This window comes from Hemiscyllium ocellatum, chromosome 10 (assembly GCF_020745735.1).
Source record: "Hemiscyllium ocellatum isolate sHemOce1 chromosome 10, sHemOce1.pat.X.cur, whole genome shotgun sequence".
Taxonomy (NCBI): domain Eukaryota; kingdom Metazoa; phylum Chordata; class Chondrichthyes; order Orectolobiformes; family Hemiscylliidae; genus Hemiscyllium; species Hemiscyllium ocellatum.
Window position 1 is genome coordinate 46,012,303 of NC_083410.1, and position 16,924 is coordinate 46,029,226.

At 40.8% G+C, this 16,924-nt stretch overlaps 1 protein-coding gene across 1 annotated transcript in view; it reads left to right on the forward strand.

Moving 5' to 3' along the window:
• ush2a (Usher syndrome 2A (autosomal recessive, mild)) overlaps positions 1-16,924 on the forward strand; it is a 985,309-nt gene that overhangs the window by 942,963 nt on the left and 25,422 nt on the right. Inside the window, 2 exon segments of the mRNA XM_060830996.1 lie at positions 1,659-1,717; positions 16,748-16,777. Of these exon segments, the coding sequence (XP_060686979.1) occupies positions 1,659-1,717; positions 16,748-16,777 (89 nt within the window).

Below are 16,924 nucleotides of genomic sequence, written 5' to 3' on the forward strand. Positions count from 1 at the left end.
AAATGAGATGCATGGGTGTTCAGGGAGGTAAGGGAAGAGATATCAGAGTTCCTGGCAATAATTTTTAAAACTTCTCTGGTAACAGTTGATGTGCCAGAGGATTGGGGGATGGCTAACGGTATCCCATTATTAAAAAAAGAGACAAACCAGAAAATTATAGGTCAATCAACCTAAACTCAGGTGATGAGAAAGTTATTAGAAGGAACTCGAGGGACAGAATATATCTGCACATGGAGAGACACTGATTAATTTGTTACCATTCATTTGTTAAGGGACCGCTGTGTTTGACAAATTGGATCAAATGTTTTGAAGAGGTAACAGGGGTCTTGATGATGGTGATGCATTTGATGTGGTCCACAGGATCTTTAGATGAGGTGTTCTGTGACTGACTGGTTGAGAAAGCAAGACCAAAGTAAGATCAATGAGATCCAAGGCAAAGACGCATATTGTGTCCCAAATTGGTTAGAAGGTTGGAAGTTGAAGGTGATAGAAGGATGTTTCTGTGCCTGGAAATCTATTTTCAGTGGAGGTCCACAGAGCTTGCTGTTAAGGCCATTACTATTTGTGGTGTATATTAATGGTTTGAACTTAATTGTAAGAAGCTTGGAATCAAAAGGGTTGTGAATGCAGTTGGAAAGAGACTGAATCAGGAAGATAAAATAGAATTAATACAGGAACAAATAAGTTCAATGGGGCAGGATCATGCTGAAACAATGTCCTGTTTGTGAATTTTGAGGAGGTAGAAGGGGTTGTTAGGCTATGAGGTGGGAAGCATTGGGAATGAACTAACGTCAGTGAAATTCCTGGAAATAATGGCTTGATATTTGGTATTGATGTTATCACCCAGGAGGAAGTACAAAGAAATATCTGAGAGTTGGCATTCAGCTCAAGTTGGCATTCAGTTGGCATTTGCAAGGTAGAGGTCAGTTTGCTCTATAACAACAGCACCACCCTTTTCAGTAGGTTTGGTAACAATGTCAGGATTTGACCTGAAAGAATGAGTTCACGATGTTCAGAGAGAGACAGGTTCAAATGAATGAAGAAACTAAAATAGCTACTGTCACACTGCCCTTTCTCAATGAAAAGACCATTAGCTACTGAGACATCTAATGAAGGCAAACAGGTATAAGGAGAATATTGAGGTAAGATGAAAGGATCCACTGGTTGGTCAGAGGACTGGTGTCTCTACCCAAACTGATTCTATATTTTTTTAACCTCTAAACCAAGATCATTTCTCAATTTTGTGCTTTAAAAGATTGCAATAAAAATATGAAAAAATACAAAGATAAAAAAAATTGAAAGTAAAAGGTAACAGAAGAAGAATGCTGTGACTTGTGGAGTTTGTTATCCATTATGGAGGGGTCATACAGGATAATATTTCCAATGTAGTTGGCTATGTACTATAACAATTAGTGAAGCAAGGTCCAATTTTGCCCTGTTGGCCTTCTCTCATGTAGTAAATTGTTTCCTGATGCTAAAGCATGACTATTTAATAGAGTTTGTGTTCTTTCTACTATAATCTTTCTTTAACCTTCAGGTATGTTCAGTGAATTCTGGAGCATAAACATCGAGTGGATGAGCTCGTTCAGGAACAGAGCAAGCCCCGCCTGAAAGCCTGTCTCCAGCCAGCTTTATTTCAGTGGACTTAAGCTGAGCAGCAAGAAAAATCACTCCTCCTACCCAACCAAATGGAATTATCAGCTTGTACAGGTTGTTTGCTGACAACCAGACCAGAAATGTTGACTTATTGGTAAGCACCAGTATTGTTGCTTTTATCACTCCTGCAGCTGCAAGGAGGAAGACAAACTAAATACTCATTTATTTTTATTTTATCCAAAATGTATATCTGGCATATGCCTCACCATACTTTTAACAATAGTTTAGCATGCCTCAGATACCTTTATCAATGGATATTTCAGAGTCAGTTTATCCCAAATTGTCTCAACCTCAGCAATTTGGGCAAATTTTCAATCCATTCCTTAAATGCATTTAATCAGTCAATATAAATCAGCAACTTGTTGGAAGGTGGGGATCAAGTGTCAGTGATGGACTATGAGGGACCAAAAGTGTTACTTGCTGGTACAAATTTAAATCCCAAGGGTTTGAAATATGGTCTTACACTAGTTTGTGAAGGAGAAGCCTCATGTATATCTGGTGGAACCAAGACAGGTATTAAAATCATTCATAGGACTGAAGGCCTTAATCATGTTCTGAAAGTTCTGATATCAGTATGGACTCCCAGCCTCAGCACAGACTTCAAGCCTCAAGAGCTTCAAGTTGAAGCCAGCACAGACTCCCGGCCTCAGCACAGACTCCCAGCCTTAACGTGGACTTCCGGCCTCAGCATAGACTCTTGGCCTCAGCACAGATTCCTACACTCAGTACGGACTTCTGGCCTCAGCACGGACTCTCAGCCTCAGCATGAACTCCTGGCCTCAGCATGAACTCCTGGCCTCAGCACGGACTCCCAGCCTCAGCAGGGACTTCTACCCTCATTGTGGACTCCCAGCCTCGAGAAGACGCTAGCACAGACTCCTGGCCTCAAAGTGGACTTCTGGCCTCAGCATCGACTCCTGGCCTCAGCACAGACTTCTACTCTCAGTACAAACTTCTGGCCTCAGCACGGACTCCCAGCTTCTGCATAGACTTCCAGCCTCAAGAAGAAGCCAGCACAGACTCCTGGCCTCAACATGGACTTCTAGGCTCAGCATGAACTCCCAGTCTCAGCATGGACACCCAGCCTCAAGGTGAATCCAGAGTGAAATCCCGGCCTCAGTGTAGGCTTCTGGCCTCAGCACAGAAACCTGGCCTTGAGAGCCTCAAGGTGAGGCCAGATGTGATGGGGAGGCTAGGTGCTGGCATGGACTGGGTTGGAAGAACTATTATTCTGAACTTTTTATTTCTTTGTTTTTGTACTTTTTCCTACAATTTTCTACTTTTGTACCTAAGATAGTGTGAAGGTCTGTAATGCTGGACAGTTTTTTTTATTTTTCTAATTTTTTTCTAAGGATTTATGCATAAGAATCTGTACCTAGGTATATTTGTAGCAAAAGATGGTGCCATAAGTGCTGACTTGTCAACTTTTCACCATACATGTGACAATAAAGCTAATTCTATTTCTAATTCTAATCATTGGAAACAGTTTGGGTGAAGGGAAGAAATAGAAAAGGAAGTAATTAATTACTGGCAGTGGTTTCTGTCCCACCTGACAGTAGCTACATTGTAGGACAGAGGATAAATCAATAAATATTGAAAACTAGTAAGAAAGGTACTGCAATAATCTTGCAAAAGTTTAATCTACATAGAGAAACTTAGAGTCATACAGTATGGAAACAGACCCAACCATCCTACTGCAGACCAGACATCCCAAACTCACCGAGCCTCATTGAGAGAGAGAAAGAGAGAGAGAGAGACAGAAAGAGAGTGAAATTGCACAGTTATTGCCTTTGCTGTTTTTGAATTCATGTATCGCTGGACATCAGAGTGCATCTGGGAAAATTAACGAACAGTGAATTTCACAACTAATCTTGGAGGAACAGGTTTGGGCGAAGTTCACAGCACAGAATCAGATAAGTTAATTATTGTTTTAAGTCTGTCCAAGAGAAAGGCTGTATTAGTGAGTACAGTGGGTTCTTTCTTGATTATATGTTTTTGGAGATGCGTCTCTTGAAAATATAAGCTATAGCTATTAATTTAACCGGGTGCAGTGTTTTGTAGAGGAATAAGACAGTGTTATGTTCTGGGTCTGTAGATTGTGAAGGATCAAAAAATGGCCTTTGCAGTGATATGTACTTCTTGTCAGATGTGGGAGTTTAAAGAGAGTTTAAGGGTTACTGTAGATTATATCTGCCATAAATGCTGTTGGATGTGAATCTTATCAGATCAAGTGGATTGGTTGGAGAGACAGATAGAAGTGATGAGGAATTTGCAACAGCAACAGTATGTGATGGATGGCAGTTATAGGAAGAGGGGAAAGTCTCAGATACAGTCACACAGATGGGTTAACTCCAAGAAGGATAAGAGAGGTCAGCACCTAGGGCAGGAGTCTTTTGCGGATATACCCATTTCAAATAGATATGCTGCTTTGGAAAATGTAGGGGGTAATGGATTCTCAGGGTAGCGTAGCATGAACAGCCAAGTTTCTGGTTTTGAGACTGGCTCTAATGCAACGAGGGTTTCGTCGGCTTCCAGAGATCAATTGTGTTAGGGGATTCTGCATCCGAGGTACAGACAGATGTTTCTGTGGCCAGCAGAGAAAAAGCAGAATAGTGTGTTGTTTCCCTGGCGCCCCAGAATCAAGGATGTCTCAGAGAGGGTGCAGAATGTTCTCACGTGGAAGAGGGGCCAGCAAGAGGTCATTGTCCACATTGGAACCAACAATATAGGAAGAGAAAAGGTTGAGATTCTGAAGGGAGATGACAGAGAGTTAGGCAGAAATTTAAAAAGGAGGACCTCAAGGGTAGTAATATCTGGATTACTCCCAGTGCTACGAACTAGTGAGGGCAGGAATAGGAGGATAGAGCAGATAAATGCATGGCTGAGTAGTTGGTGTATGGGATTCACATTTTTGGATCATTGGAATCTCTTTTGGGGTAGAAGTGACCTATACAAGAAGGACAGATTGCAACTAAATTGGAAGGGGATTAATATACTGGCAGGGAAATTTGCGAGAACTGCTTGGGAGGATTTAAACTAGTAAGGTGGGGGTGGGACCCAGGGAGATAGTGAGGAAAGAGATCAATCTGAGACTGGTACAGTTGAGAACAGAAGTGAGTCAAACAGTCAGGGCAGGCAGGGACAAGGTAGGACTAATAAATTAATCTGCATTTATTTCAATGCAAGGGGCCTAACAGGGAAGACAGATGAACTCAGGGCATGGTTAGAAACATGGGACTGGGATATCACAGCAATTACAGAAACATGGCTCAGAACTGGCAGCTTAATGTTCCTGGATACAAATGCTACAGGAAGGATAGAAAGGGAGGCAAGAGAGGAGGGGGAGTGGCATTTTTGATAATGGATAGCATTACAGCTGTGCTGAGGGAGGATATTCCCAGAAATACATGCAGGGAAGTTATTGGGTGGAATTGAGAAATAAGAAAGGGATGATCACCTTATTGGGATTGTATTATAGACCACCTAATAATCAGAGGGAAATTGAGAAACAAACTTATAAGGAGATCTCAGCTATCTGTAAGAATAATAGGATAGTTATGGTAGAGGATTTTAACTTTCCAAACATTGACTGGCTCTGCCATAGTGTTAAAGGTTTAGATGGAGAGGAATTTCTTAAGTGCGTACAAGACAATTTTCTGATTCAGTATGTGGATGTACCTACCAGAGAAAGTGCAAAACTTGACTTACTTTTGGGAAATAAGGCAGGGCAGGTGACTGAGGTATCAGTGGGGGAGCACTTTGGGGCCAATGACCATAATTCTATTCATTTTAAAATAGTGATGGAAAAGGATAGACCAGATCTAAAAGTTGAAGTTCTAAATTGGAAAAAGGCTAATTTTGATGGTATTAGGCAAGAACTTTTGAAAGCTGATTGGAGGCAGATGTTCGCAGGTAAAAGGACAGCTGGAAAATGGGAAGCCTTCAGAAATGAGATAACAAGAATCCAGAGAAAGTATATTCCTGTCAGGGTGAAAGGGAAGGCTGGTAGGTATAGGGAATGCTGGATGACCAAAGAAATTGAGGGTTTGGTTAAGAAAAAGAAGGAAGCATGTGTCAGGTATAGACACGATAGGTAGGATAGATCGAGTGAATCCTTAGAAGAGTATAAAGGAAGTAGGAGTATACTTAAGAGGGAAATCAGGAGGGCAAAAAGGGAACATGAGGTAGCTTTGGCAAATAGAATTAAGGAGAATCCAAAGGGTTTTTACAAATATATTAAAGACAAAAGAGTAACGATGGAGAGAATAGGGCCCATCAAAAATCAGCAAGGCGGCCTTTGTGCAGAGCCACAGAAAATGGGGGAGATACTAAATGAATATTTTGCATCAGTACTTACTGTGGAAAAGGATATGGAAGATATAGACTGTAGGTAAATAGATGGTGGCATCTTGCAAAATGTCCAGATTACAGAGGAGGAAGTGCTGGATGTCTTGAAATGGTTAAAGGTGGATAGATCCCCAGGACCTGATCAGATGTACCCGAAAACTCTGTGGGAAGCTCGAGAAGTGATTGCTGGGCCTCTTGCTGAGATATTCGTATCATCGATAGTCGCAGGTGAGGTGCCAGAAGACTGGAGGTTGACAAACGTGGTGCCACTGTTTAAGAAGGGCGGTAAAGGCAAGCCAGGGAACTATAGACTGGTGAGCCTGACCTCAGTGGTGGGTAAGTTATTAGAGGGAATCTGAGGGACAGGATGTACATGTATTTGGAAAGGCAAGGACTGAGTAAGGATAGTCAACATGGCTTTTTGCGTGGGAAATCATGTCTCACAAACTTGATTGCGTTTTTTGAAGACGTAACAAAGAAGATTGATGAGGGCAGAGCAGTAGATGTGATCTATATGGACGTCAGTAAGGTGTTTGACAAGGTTCCCCATGGGAGACTAATTAGCAAGGTTAGATCTCATGGAGTACAGGGAGAACTAGCCATTTGGATACAGAAGTAGCTCAAAGGTAGAAGACAGAGGGTGGTGGTGGAAGGTTGTTTTTCAGACTGGAGGCCTGTGACCAGTGGAGTACCACAAGGATCGGTGCTGGGTCCTCTACATTTTGTCATTTACATAAATGATTTGGATGTGAGCATAAGTGGTACAGTTAGTAAGTTTGCAGATGACACCAAAATTGGAGATGTAGTGGACAGTGAAGAGGGTTACCTCAGATTACAACAGGATCTTGAGCAGATGGGCCAATGGGCTGAGAAGTGGCAGATGGAGTTTAATTCAGATAAATGCGAGGTGCTGCATTTTGGGAAAGCAAATCTTAGCAAGACTTATACACTTAATGGTAAGGTCCGAGGGAGTGTTGCTGAACAAAGAGATCTTGCAGTGCAGGTTCATAGATCCTTGAAAGTGGAGTCGCAGGTAGATAGGATAGTGAAGAAGGCATTTGGTATGTTTTCCTTTATTGGTCAGAGTATTGAGTACAAGAGTTGGGAGTTCATGTTACAGCTGTACAGGACATTGGTTAGGCACCTGTTGGAATATTGCTTGCAATTCTGGTCTCCTTCCTATCAGAAAGATGTTGTGAAACTTGAAAGGGTTCAGAAAAGATTGACAGGGTTGTTGCCAGGGTTGGAGGGTTTGAGCTACAGGGAGAGGCTGAACAGGCTGGGGCTGTTTTCCCTGGAGCGTCAGAGGCTGAGGGGTGACCTTATAGAGGTTTACAAAATTATGAGAGGCATGGATAGAATAAATAGACAAAGTCTTTTCCCTGGGATGGGGGAGTCCAGAACCAGAAGGCATAGGTTTAGGGTGAGAGAGGAAAGATAAAAAAGATACCTAATGGGCAACTTTTTCACACAGAGAGTGGTATGTATATGGAATGAGCTGCTAGAGGATGTGGTGGAGGCTGGTACAATTGCAACACTTAGAGGCATTTGGATGGGTATATGAATAGGAAGGGTTTGGAGGGATATGAGCCGGGTGCTGGCAGGTGGAACTAGATTGATTTGGCATAGCTGATCGGCATGGACAGGTTGGACTGAAGGTCTGTTACCATGCTGTACATCTCTATGACTCTATAACTCTATGATTAGCACTTGGTCCACATCTCTCCAAACCTTTCGTTCTCATGTACCCGTCCAGAAGCCTTTTAAATATTGTGACTGTACTCACATCCTTTGGCAGCTCATTCCATATATGCTCCGCCTCTGTGTGAAAAAGTCACCCCTCGGGTCCTTTTTCAATCTTTACCTTCTCACCTTAGATCTGTACCATCAAGTTTTGGACTCTCCCACCACAGGAAAAAGATTGGACAAATCAAATTGGCATAAGTAGTCTGCAAAACGAGTTAATAGAATATATTAGCAATAATTTCTTTGAACAAAATCTTCTGGATCCAACTAGGAAACTGATTGTTTTAGACCTCACAATGTGTAAATGAGATAGGATTACTTAAAATGGCACAGTAAAGGGTTGGCAAAGTGGCTCAGTAGTTTAGCACTGCTGCCTCACAGCACTAGGGACTGGGTTTGATTCCAACCTTGGGCAACTGTCTGTGTGGAGTTTGCACATTCTCACCGTGTCTGCGTGTATTTCCTCCCACACTCCAAAGATGTGCAGATTAGGTGGACTGATCATGCTAAATTGCCAGGGAGAATCTAAGGATGTGCAGGTTAGGTCAGTTAGCCATGGTAACGCTGGGTTACACGGATAGGATGGGGGAAGCTGGCTCTTAGTGGGATGCTCTTTGGACAGTCGGTGCAGACACAAAAGAATAGCCTCTTTCAACACCGTATGGATTCTGTGATTCCAAAGGATCCTTTTGGTAAGAGTGACCTAAACTTCATAAAATTCCACGTTTACATGGAAGGGAAAAACCTTAGATCTGAATCTAGTGTATCAAACTTTAGTAAAGACACTTACAAAGATATAAGGGCAGAGTTTGCTAAAGTTGAGTGGGAAAATAGATTCAATAGTAAAACACTACAAAAGCAGTAACAGACTTTTAAGCACATACTTCATAACATGGAACAAAGATATATTCTATTGAGAATGACAGACATTAGAATGATGCACCACCTGTGGATATCTAAGGAAGTTAAGATGATATCACATCTTAATAGGAAATGAACTATGCTGCGAAAATTAGTGATATCGCCCAGAAAATTTAAAAAAGAACAAGAAACCAACAAAAGATATTGAAAGGCAGGGGAATTTTGACTGAGAGAAAAATCGGCATGATATATAAAACAAACCGTAATAAGTATGCAAATATTTCTACAACTAGATAAAAGGAAGATAGTAGCTAAAGTGGGTATTAGTCCCTTAGAGGATGTGACTCAGGAATTAGCTATGGGAAATGAGAAAATAACGGATTTTAAACAAGTAATTTATATCCACCTTCACAATAGAAGGCACAAAAGGCATTTGAAGAATAGTGAGAAATCAAGAGATAAAAGACAGGGAGAATTTAAAACAGCCACAATCACCAGAGAAACATACTAGGGAAACTCTTAAGACTCCAGGTGATCAGCACTCTGGACTTGAAGGCCTAGATTACTGTGGTACTTGAAAGAGGGATATGTTTGCATTGAATGTAGTTCAGAAATGGTTCGCTAGGCTGATTCCAAGGATGAAGATGTTGCCTTATAAGGAAATGTTGAGCAGGTTGGACCCGTTCTCACTGGAGTTTAGCAGAAGGAGAGGTGACCTTATTGAAAGATATAAGATTCTGATGAGGCTTAACAGGGTAGATGCTGTTTCCTTTCAGGGGTTGTCTAGAACAAGAAGGTATAGTTTAGAATCATTTAAGATGTATATACTTGCAGTGGGTGGCACGGTGGCTCAGTGGTTAGCACTGCTGCCTCACAGTACCAGGGATCTGGGTTTGATTCCAGCCTCAAGCTACTGGCTGTGTGGAGTTTGCACATTCTCCCTGTGTCTGCGTGGGTTTCCTCTAGGTCCTCTGTTTTTTTCCCACAGTCCAAAGATGTGCAGGTTAGGTGGATTGGCCATGTTAAAATTGCCTATAGTTCAGAGATGTGTAGGTTAGGTGCATTATTTAGGAGAATGGGTCTGGCTAGGTTACTCTTTGGAGGGTCGGTGTGGACTTGTTGGGCCAAATTGTCTGTTTCTACACTGTGTAGATCCCATGATATTGTGAAATTTCTTGTCTCAAAGGGTTTTTAAGTGTTTGGAAGAATCTTTTTCAGACAGCAACAGAGGTTGGGCCATTGAATATAGTTAGACAGATTGCTGAGCTAGAACTGAAAGAAGAGTTATGCAGGACAGGCAAGAAAGTGGAATTGAGGCCATGATCAGATCAGCCTATGATCTTATTGAATGGCTTATTCCTGCCTCTATTTCTTATCTTATGGCCTAAGTAAGCACAATGAGGCCTCTTGCATGTAATATCATTAAGATAAATGAAGCAAAGATCTTCTTGCTTTATTCCTTTCCCAAGTTTTAAAAAAAGTACTGATTTCTTTCATAAAGGCATGTTCCCTTCCAAGTGCATATTTAATGGTAATAGATTAATTGATCTGGTTTCAGACATTCTTCAAGTGTTTGTTGTTTTTTGTTTCTCCAAATCTGGTAAATTTACGTTCCTCACACAAAATGCACTGACATTGCACCACCTAACCCCCAGACCAGATAGGGAGAACAAACTCGGACACAATCTTATTATTCAGGCGTGTTGGGGAAATATATTGTGAGAAATTGTTTTAAAGTAGATCAGGATACTGTACCTGTATTGAATCCAATTTCATCGTCATGGATATGATCTGAGAGACTGTGCTGTACGGGCTGGTACTCAGGGGCAGCACGTTATCTTTCTTCACGACCAGCAGTACAGGCTACAAATCAGACCATGCCAGACTGGCCTAAGGTTCCCATCGAGATTGAAGCAGTCTCAGACATCTGGAGGAACGCACAGCATTGTATGAAAAGGTGAATGTCCTTCGCCCCTCTGCCAGCATAAATGCCACCAAAACCTCACATTCACTTTCTACCACTGCACCACTTCCCATCAAGTGACAAGTTTCATGGCTTTGTATCTGTCCTAAATGGCATGGCAAAACTGTAATATAACCTTGATATCTGTGGCAGAGAGCCAATGTGCCAACAGGCATAGCAATGTAAGGCAGTAAAGTTGTGAGTACATAGCTAGGGTTAGAGTGAATGAGTGATATGACACTGAGTGAAGAGCCCAGAGAAGCAGCCTGGTCAATGAGCTGGGTGCATGTCTCTGAGCGTACAGCGTCTTTACTGAAGCATAAAAAGATAACTGTCAGTACAGCCCAATGAAGTGGATCAGAGATGTGTCATGAGGGTTCATAGAGGCTGGCATTTGTCGATCACCAATGTCAATGGATGTAGAGTCTGTGTGGCTGGTGTCCATGAAGTGTGTCTGAGGTAATGGTGCTTGGTGTCCAACATGGAGTTCTTTTGGAGCAGTGCCGGATTTTCCCGTTAAGATCGCTTCTGGTTCCACGTCAAGTTCTCCCAATAGCTAGTTTGTATGACAGGCGTGGGAAGATCACAATGAATAGAGAATTGGACTGTTAAACAAGGTGTTTCTCAAACAATAATGAGTATCAATTGGAAACTGATACTCAGTTGTCACCCCCTAGCGAGAATGTCGCCATGCTGCTTAGGAAAAGTGTACCAAGGTGGATAGAGATTATCTCGATGCCAAGGTGGACTTCTCTAAACATTTTGCCCAATTCTCCTGCTCATCTTTCCATATCCTACATCGCTCAGAGCCTGTTAAGATTCAATTCCATATTTTATGAAGAAAGCGTGACAGTGTGGCTAAAGGGCTAAATTCTGAGGACTGGTTACATGCATTAGGCTGATCGCCCAAACGTGGCAAATGGATGATCTATCCATTCTGTCCTCATGTCACGGAAACCAGTCGGAAACAAATTTGATTCACTTTATGTGAGATGCAGAATGCAATGCGTAGAGAAAAGACTGTAGGTCACAATGTTCCAGCTGTATGCTGAAGGCTTATGCCCCTGACTTAACCGTGCCTTTAGCTAAGCAGTTTCAGCACACCTGGTACACTGGAACTTACCATATGAATGGGAACTTTGCCAAGCTATGTCCTGTCTACAAAAAAGTAGGACAAATCCAACATGACCAATGACCATCATATCAGTCAACCGCATCTGCAAGCAAAGTAAAGTAATTTTTTCACAATAGCACTTGCATAACAATATTTTTTTAGTTGATGCTCAGTTAGGGATCTGCTAGGATCACTCATCTCCACATCTCATTATAGCCTTGTTCCAAACTTGGGCACTCAAGTTGAATTCTGTGGTGAGATTAAAATGACTGCCTTTGATATTACGACAACATTTGAGCATAAATGAGCCCTCGATGGGAATCTATGGAAACAGGATGGAGTCATTTTTAGTACAAAGGAAAAGGGCTCTGATTTTGAACGCTAATCATCCAAATCCCAGTATGTTGCTGCAAGAGTTTCTGAGGGTAGTGCTAAAGGGCCAACCATCTTCAGCTGCTTTACCAGTGATCTTAGCTCCATCATAAGGTCAAAAGTAATGATGTTCTCTGTTTGTGCAACAAGCAAAATCATTTGCAACAGCTCAGATAATGAAACTGTCCATGCCCGGTGATGACATCATCATCCCTCTCATTACTTCCTTGTCAATATAAAGCTCAACTGCTTTGATCATCCCAATATTTAATTAAAGAAATTTTCGCCTAATTCAGAACTGCATTGCAGAGCAAGCAGCCTTACTACTCAGAGTGGAGGATTTGAGACATCTGGTGGAGAGGTTTAGCTGGGTGTTGATGAGTACACACGGAAATTGGTATCTTGTCTATGGATGATGCTGTCAGTATTATGACAATAGTGAAAATATAACACTAAACTGGAATCAGTGCCAAAAATAACATTTATAGACAGATAGAAAAGTGGGTGGAAAATTAACGGATGGACTCGAATGTAGTCCTAAAATCTGCTTAAAAGCCTGTGTAATTGTGAAAAATTGATTCTACCCTGTCTGCATACTAAGAAGAAAAGTTGAACATGATGATAATTGCAGTGAAAATTTCTTTGTCACATAGAGTAGAAAACTGATTGACATTTGCTAGCAAGAGCACACTGTCAGCATCTGTGATCACATTGTTCAATGATGTCAACCCCTGCTCCAAGGTGAAAACCTTTACCCTTATCAGGGGTAACAATAGCTATGCTTAAGAGTGGGTAAATCTTATAAGCTCTAAGAAGAGTCTTTGGTGTTTATGACCAGCTTCAGAGATCCGGAAATTATTTTAACAATGTTGCCCAAACAACTATTAGTCCCAATGTTTTATTTCCACAAGAAATTAAATATTATATTCCTTCGTTTTTTTTCAGTAGTACTCCGTGTCATCACAGATTTCTTTATGAAGCAGGTGCCAGCAAATAATTTGTGTTACCATGAGTTTCAGGCAATGCCTATAACCAGTAGTTGCCCTGACCAGCACACTCAAAACAATTTGTTTCCATGAACTGTTCACCAACATGACATGCTTTTTATTTGTTAAAAGACAATTTATGGTTTGTTATGATGCAGTGTTACTTCCCTCAAGGTTACTGCAGTTGCAATCATTATACTCTAATATCAGCAGTTGAAGTCTGAGGCCATTATTGCACACAAGAGGTCACTTTTGAGCCCATGGTAAATAGTGTGATGATTCTGCAAGGATATTACATTTGCAATATGTTTTATTATATTTTGGCTAAGCCATCTGTCAGTACACAAAGAATTGCATTCAATCGGTATTAGTAGAACAAAAAGCAATAAATAGTGAAAGCATTTGACATCAGAAAGCAATAGCCAGTTGCTTCAGCTGTTCAATTCCAGATGTGAATTAACTGGTGAAAGGTGTCTGCCTGCATCTTGAAAATGTGTGCTTGTCTGATAATTAGTGACATGAAATACCTCTGCTCAAATCATACCCATATCTAGTTTTACATTTAAAGCATATTTTCAAACATCATTTCACTCATGCAGTTTGATAAAGCAGTATTATGGAATGTTACAGCACAGAAACAGTGCGCTACGTGAAGCTGGTGTCTTGTGTTGCTCAATTGTACAGGCCTCATTAAAGGGTCAAAGAATTTAGCAGGCCTCTTCACCAGTTTTCTGATGGTTTGGTCTGTTATTGCACTGAACTATTAATATAAACTTGACCTAGGCAGCATTTCACATTCTATTTAAGTTAAATGTACTTTTTATATATATTGCATAGTAATTCATTTTACTGTCACATTTTCTCTTTCTCTCACCAATTCGTCTCAACCATCACTCATAGAATAAACAGCACAAACTGAATTTTACTAAAAATGTCAATTTTAGTGAGTTTTCTGAAGGGTTTCTCTCCAGGGGCACTAGTGAGAATTGTCACTTCATTCTCCAAAGATCAGCTCCTTACCCATGCATCACATTGCTACAGTGCCCTGCTCTTCTTCTCCCTTATGGGATTCATGGCACTTTTAAACAGCTATGCACTAGGTTAACCATTTCCAGCCAGGAAATATCCTTCATTGTGCAAATAGTGTGAGGGGAACCAAAAACCAACATTCCTTGTGGCACTGACCTGGTATTGCTGACACTTCATCGCGATACAGATGCACATTTGTAAATGCCACTCATTGGTGGAATTCTCAACTTCTAATTCAAAACTTCATTAAAGGATTGGACTTTTATCTCTCAGTGTTGAGAATCTAACTTCTGTTGATCTCACATTATTTTCCCGACTGATTCTCCAATGCACACAATGTTCAGGGACTGGAAAGATTCGGCTATTCTTTTCTATGCTGCTAAAAGTGTATGCTTTTGTAAGATGGTTCTGTTTTAAACTGTCTTTTTTAGTTCAATGTAAAATGGAACATTCAAAACAGTGAGGTGATCTCCTACTAGTTCTGCTCAATGATTAATCATAAGTTAATGTGACCTGGTTGTCATCAGAAACTGTATACCCTGGTGAAGCCCTATTACCTACTTGAACGTTTTAAAATTCAAACTTATCTTTCAAAGCTTTCGGTTCCTACAGAAATTATAACAAACTCATAATCTTCAGAAAGCTAGAAAATAATACTTTTCACAAGATGTTCAGAGAAACATCTGTCTGTTTTTAAGGCAAGAAGTATAGATCCATCACTGCTCTATCAGCTGGATTCAGAATTTCTGTGGGAATTATCAAGTAATTGAGATAAACAGCATAGATTCTGCAGTCCAACTCATCCGCATTGACCAGACATCTGAGTCTGATCTACTCCCATTTGCCAGCATTTGGCCCATATCCCACCAAACCCTTCCCATTTATATACCCATTTAAATACCTTTTAAATGTTGTCATTGTATTTGCCTACACCACTTTCTCTGGTAGCTCGTTCCATACATGCTGCAACCTTCTGCATGAAAAAGTTACCCCTCAGGTCCATCTTAAATCTTTTCTCTCTCACCTTAAATCTATGTCCTCTAGTTTTGGACTCACCCACCCTAAGAAAAAGACCTTGGCCAGTCACCATATCCATGCCCTTCATGATTTTGTAAACCTCTATAAGGTCACCTCTCAGTCTTTGATACTCCAGGAAAAAAAACCCAGCTTATTCAACTTCTCCCTCTAACTCGAATCCACCAGACCCAACAATATCTTTATAGATTTTTTTTCTGCACCCTCTCAAGTTTAACAATATCTTTCCTATAGCAGGGACACCAGAATTGAATGTAGTATTCTTAAAGTGGCCTAAGAAATGTCCTGTACAGCCACGACATGGCATCACAACTCCTATACTCAATATTTTGACCAATGAAGACACGTATGCCAAACATGTTCTTCACTACCCTGTCTACCTATGACTCCACTTTCAAGGAACAACGCACCTGAACCCCTAGCTCTCTTTGTTCAGTAACACAGTCCAGGGCCCTACCCTTAAGTATATAAGTCCCACCCTGATTTGCTTTACCAAAATGCAACACCTCACATTTGTATAAATTAAATTCCATCTGCCATTCCTCGGCCCATTGACCCTTCTGATCAAGGTTCTATTGTATTCTGATATAATCTTATGCATTGCCCACTACACCACATATTCTGGTGTCATCTGCAAACTTATTAACCCTACCTCCTAAATTTATATCCAAATCATTTATATAAATGACAAATAGCAGTGGACTCCACGCCATTCTTTGATCAAGCCAGTGGGATTGTGCATTCATCTCGTTCTCCAAAAATAATTTTCAACATACTGTCAACATGAGGTATGATAAATCCCTGCACATCCTGCAATTACATTGGTCTAAAATGACTTGAGATGTTATGATATTGAAAAGTGTCGCCTTTGTAAATTTGACCGTGAAAAATGTGCCCTCCATACTTATGGGCGCACATAAGAATTACCAAGCAATATGTATTATGTGCAAATTGGTATGAATTAGAAGTACATGTGGAACAGTTTGTAGCAACAATCTTTGAACTATTCGTGAAATATATGACGTTACTATCTGCTTGTCAGTTCCTTTTAAATGTGATATATTTTCTGCATCTGTTCCGAGGTCACAAAGTAATTAATCAGATTACCATTGCTTCCCAGAAGCATACATTAGTTTCTTCTGGGAAGGGTGTGTTAATGTGCCAATTCAACAACCCGCCATGACTCACCTCAGTCTAACTGTATGCCCATTTAACTATCCATTGAAGAAATGCTATAATTCTTTGCTATTTCCCCCAGAACAAAAAGAAACATAAAAACAAAGTGCAATACCCAACTCCTTCTTAAAATCATACAATGTTTTGGCCTTTACTGCCAAGGCTCACCGCTCCCGGGGTGCAGGGATTTCTCTTTTTCTCAATCCTAAATGGTCTGCCCTGCATTCTCAGACAGTAATCTCTGGTTTTGAATTACCCTGCCATTAGGAACACGCTTCCTGCATTGACACTGTCTAATCCTGTTAAAATTTTATAGGTTTTTATGAAATTTCACCTCATTCTTCTCAACTTCAGCAAATATAATACAAACTGATTCAACTTCTCATTATACATCTGTCATTCCAGGATTCAGTATGGTAAACCCTCACTGCACTACCTCTATATCCTTCCTCAGATAAGGAGGCCAAAACTGCACATGGCATTCTAAGTGTAGTCTCACCAAGGCACTGTACAATTGCAGTAAGATATCCTTGCTCCTGTACTTGAATCCTCTCACTTTGAAGGCCTGCATACCACTTACCAGCTTTACCACCTGCATGCTTACCTTCAGCAACTGGTGTACAAGGACACACAGGTCTC